The sequence below is a fragment of the Austrofundulus limnaeus genome, unplaced genomic scaffold, assembly GCF_001266775.1.
Source record: "Austrofundulus limnaeus strain Quisiro unplaced genomic scaffold, Austrofundulus_limnaeus-1.0 Scaffold3, whole genome shotgun sequence".
Classification (NCBI taxonomy): Eukaryota; Metazoa; Chordata; class Actinopteri; order Cyprinodontiformes; family Rivulidae; genus Austrofundulus; species Austrofundulus limnaeus.
This window is the reverse complement of record NW_013952405.1, coordinates 3,606,242-3,609,529: the sequence shown is the minus strand read 5'-3', so window position 1 is coordinate 3,609,529 and position 3,288 is coordinate 3,606,242. Positions and strand designations below refer to the sequence as shown.

Genomic DNA, 3,288 nt, shown 5'->3' with positions numbered 1-3,288 from the left:
ACTAAAGGTGACATAGATACTTTATTATGGTATAGTATTCAAATATATGCCTGAGAAACAAATAATATTGCCCCTTTAAAACTTTGGCACACACAAGCAGCTGTATCCTTGAACCAACAAACAATTCTGCCTATCGGCACTATTCTCTTATTTTTTCAGCTTTTATTTAAAAGCCTTGCAGGCTTTTGAGAACAACCTTTCAGAACCTTGTTCTCAAAAACCTTCAGGAGTTGATTAACTTTTATGAAAAGGCTTGTTTTTGTTCAAGAAAGAAAAAAAAAAAAACCCGTGACATTTAGGAAATGATGTCTACTCACTTTCAAGCAAAAAGAAAACTGGAGATTGATATAGAATTTTTAAATATTGCACTATATCTGCAAAGTTCTAGTGGAAAACACATTTACATGATTATGATGTTTGTTTTTTTAAAGATTTGACCTTCTCAAAAGAACCAGACTCAACTGGCACTCCGATGGCCTCAGTTCTCTGAACTATGAGCTGCTTTCCAAAGAGCTGGAGCCACTCTACACCAACCTGACCGTCGACATAGGAGAAGACCCCCGTCTAAACCAGGGCAGAGTGCCCGTCGCTGTGAAATCGACGCCTGTCCACCCACGCAGCACCAGCAACGTCAGGGACACAGCGAAGCAGGAAAACAAGCTAGAAGAAAGAGCGGCGGCAAACAACACTGTGGTCAAGCTGTCGGAGGGAAAGAGAGCCCCTGTGCAATCAAAGACAGCAAATCAAACAACACAGGGGCAAACCGGAGTGGTGAAATAAGAGTTGTATTTAAAAAAAAGAGCTTCGCATTAGTAGCATAACGTGGCTTCCCCATTCATTTGAATCTGAAAGACGAAATGATGGAAAGCAGCTCAGATCTTTTGAGAGTAGTTCTGCACTGGATCAAAAGACAAAGCCTGTTTTGTTCACAGAGATGGATTCAAGAACATGAATGAGCCATATCATCTGGCTTCACTAGCCACTGAATGGGACACAGACGCTACTGACTGACAAGAAAACCTGTGGTTATGTCTATAGCTAGACCAGAAGTAGAATGACTAACAACTCAGTTGCGTCCAAGTAGAGGTCCAAAACAAACTCCCTGAAAATGAGGCAGCCAGTATATATTTAGACCTCAGCAGTCAGGCTCTGTACGCTGCAAGCAGACCAGCAGCTTCAACCAGTCTGCCTCCAAAAAACAACAACAAAGAGCTGCTGCTGTCTGTCCACCTCACCAAACACAGTGGGTTTGTGTTTCTGTGCCTTCTCTCTTTTTTGCGTATTTTATAGACAGACATAGATGCTTTTAGGCGCTGAACCGAGGTAAGTGATTCCTCTCCTGCCGTGTTGGAAGAATACAAAAAATAAAAATAATAAAAAAAAAGATTGGGAGGACAAAAGCTGATCCTGGATCAGAACAAATCATTCGCTCCAGGATCGTGTTGTTTTTTTTTTCTTTTTTGTATTTGCTTGCATCGATCAGTCAATCACTGACCAACTGTCATAGTCACTGGACAACTCTAGAGTTTATATTTATATCGAGAGACGTTTATTTGTGTACTGCTTTGTTTTAMTGTCCTTCATTACTGTCTGGTGCCTCTCTCTAGGACATTTAGTTTATAGACAATCAAACGAAATGAGAATATAACTATCCAAACACATAACAAAAGTGGCTGTCAAATGAACATAGACGTGGCATGATAGTTGTTGTCTAGTTTGACTATACTCTTGATACATGGATAGATATGTGCTGCAAATATTATCTGTGCGTTATTATTATTATTATTATTATTATTATTATTATTTGGGACAAGTCAGGTACGAAAGGAGATGGTATTGTGAGGTGCGTGACCACACCATAGTCAGGTTAGGATAGTGTTTTAATTATCTATCGTGGTTGAGGTTACAACAAAGCACTGTGCATAGATTTAGGCCAGCTTTTACCTGGASAGCCTCAGCGATCCACGAAGCTACGAATGAGCATTTGCCTGTGTCTGCGTCTTTGTTTGCTGCAGTGAAGCTTTTGTGTTGTGAAGACATGAAGACGAGAAGGAAGAAAGCAAAAACTGTTTGTAGAATTTGGCCTCATTGGGAGGTTACGTCGGTCGCGTTTGTGATCACGGAGTTGTGGAGGCTAACAGCAACTTAATTTCTCTCGCAGTCTTTTGTTAAAGCGATAAATCAGGTCTTTTGAAGTGGGGGTTCCGTGGAAATGCTGTGAGCGCTTCCTTTCCTGCCTGATGTAGATCGTTGTTTTGAACGTCTTCAGTTTGAAGAAATTGTTGAATTCTGACCAGATTGCTGAGCTAATTGCTAGGCTGGAAAAGACCAAAGTAGATTGTAGTTGTAACACTTCCAATGCAGTCTGTGGTCACTTCCTGCAAGGCTATTTTCAGCACTGTAAAAGGTTATAAAATAATCACACGAACCACTTAGATATTTTTAGGACTGGAGCTGTTTTAAGATGGCACCAGCCACTTTGGTCATGGCCCCTCAATCAGGTCAAAGTAAACTATTTTTTCAAACTTGTTCATTAGATCTGTCTACAACAAGTAAGTCATTTTAATGTTTATAACCTTTTCATAGAACCCCACTTCAAAAAAGTCTGAACTATCCCTTTAATGCATCAGTCATTTGGAATGTGTTACTTTTTATTGCTCATCCTAGTTTATGTTTTGTGCCAGAGTTTATGTGTTCAGTTAGCTCAGTGGATGAGGACTTATASGCATTAGGATTTCTCGCTGCTATTTAAAACTGTAATTCCTGCTTCAAACGAAGTACTGCAACACTTTGTGTGGAATTTTGCTCTCACACTTAACAGGTATTGTAAGAGTTTAAGCTAAACTGAATGTATTTTATTTATTCCACTTATTTATTGTGTCACTGATAGAAATAGATACGCAGACTTCTGAAGTGACCCTTTGGTGCAGAGTCAGACAGATATCCTTGTGCGTGTATATCATGCATTTCTTTCTTTTTTAGATATTTTGGTTAACATTGTGCCTCATGATACAGTATAAGTCCACATGTGGAGGTTTGCTGCGCAGTAAGATGGGAGCGCCCTCCCGTGGCAGAGTCYGGCGGAAACCGCAGTCGAGGGAAAAGTGAGGACTGAATGAAAACTGCAGTGTTGTGACTTGAATGTTAATCATGAACRTTCGCCATTCACAGGTTTCAGCCAATCAAATCTTTGCTCTGCTCCGTCAGGAATGCAGTCTCACATCATCTTAAAGGAGTAAAGCAACTCAGAATTTTAATCACTAATGAAAAAAACAAAACAAAACAAAA

The 3,288-nt window shown here is 39.9% G+C and overlaps 1 protein-coding gene across 2 annotated transcripts in view; it reads left to right on the top strand.

The window, feature by feature from the left end:
- Positions 1-3,288, top strand: part of b4galt3 (UDP-Gal:betaGlcNAc beta 1,4- galactosyltransferase, polypeptide 3) — a 14,264-nt gene extending 10,976 nt beyond the window's left edge. For both annotated transcript variants that reach the window (XM_014017613.1, XM_014017605.1), the window contains exon 8: positions 432-3,288. In XM_014017613.1, coding sequence (XP_013873067.1) covers positions 432-780 — 349 coding nt within the window. In that variant the 3' untranslated portion in view covers positions 781-3,288. The remainder of the gene's footprint in view (positions 1-431) is intronic.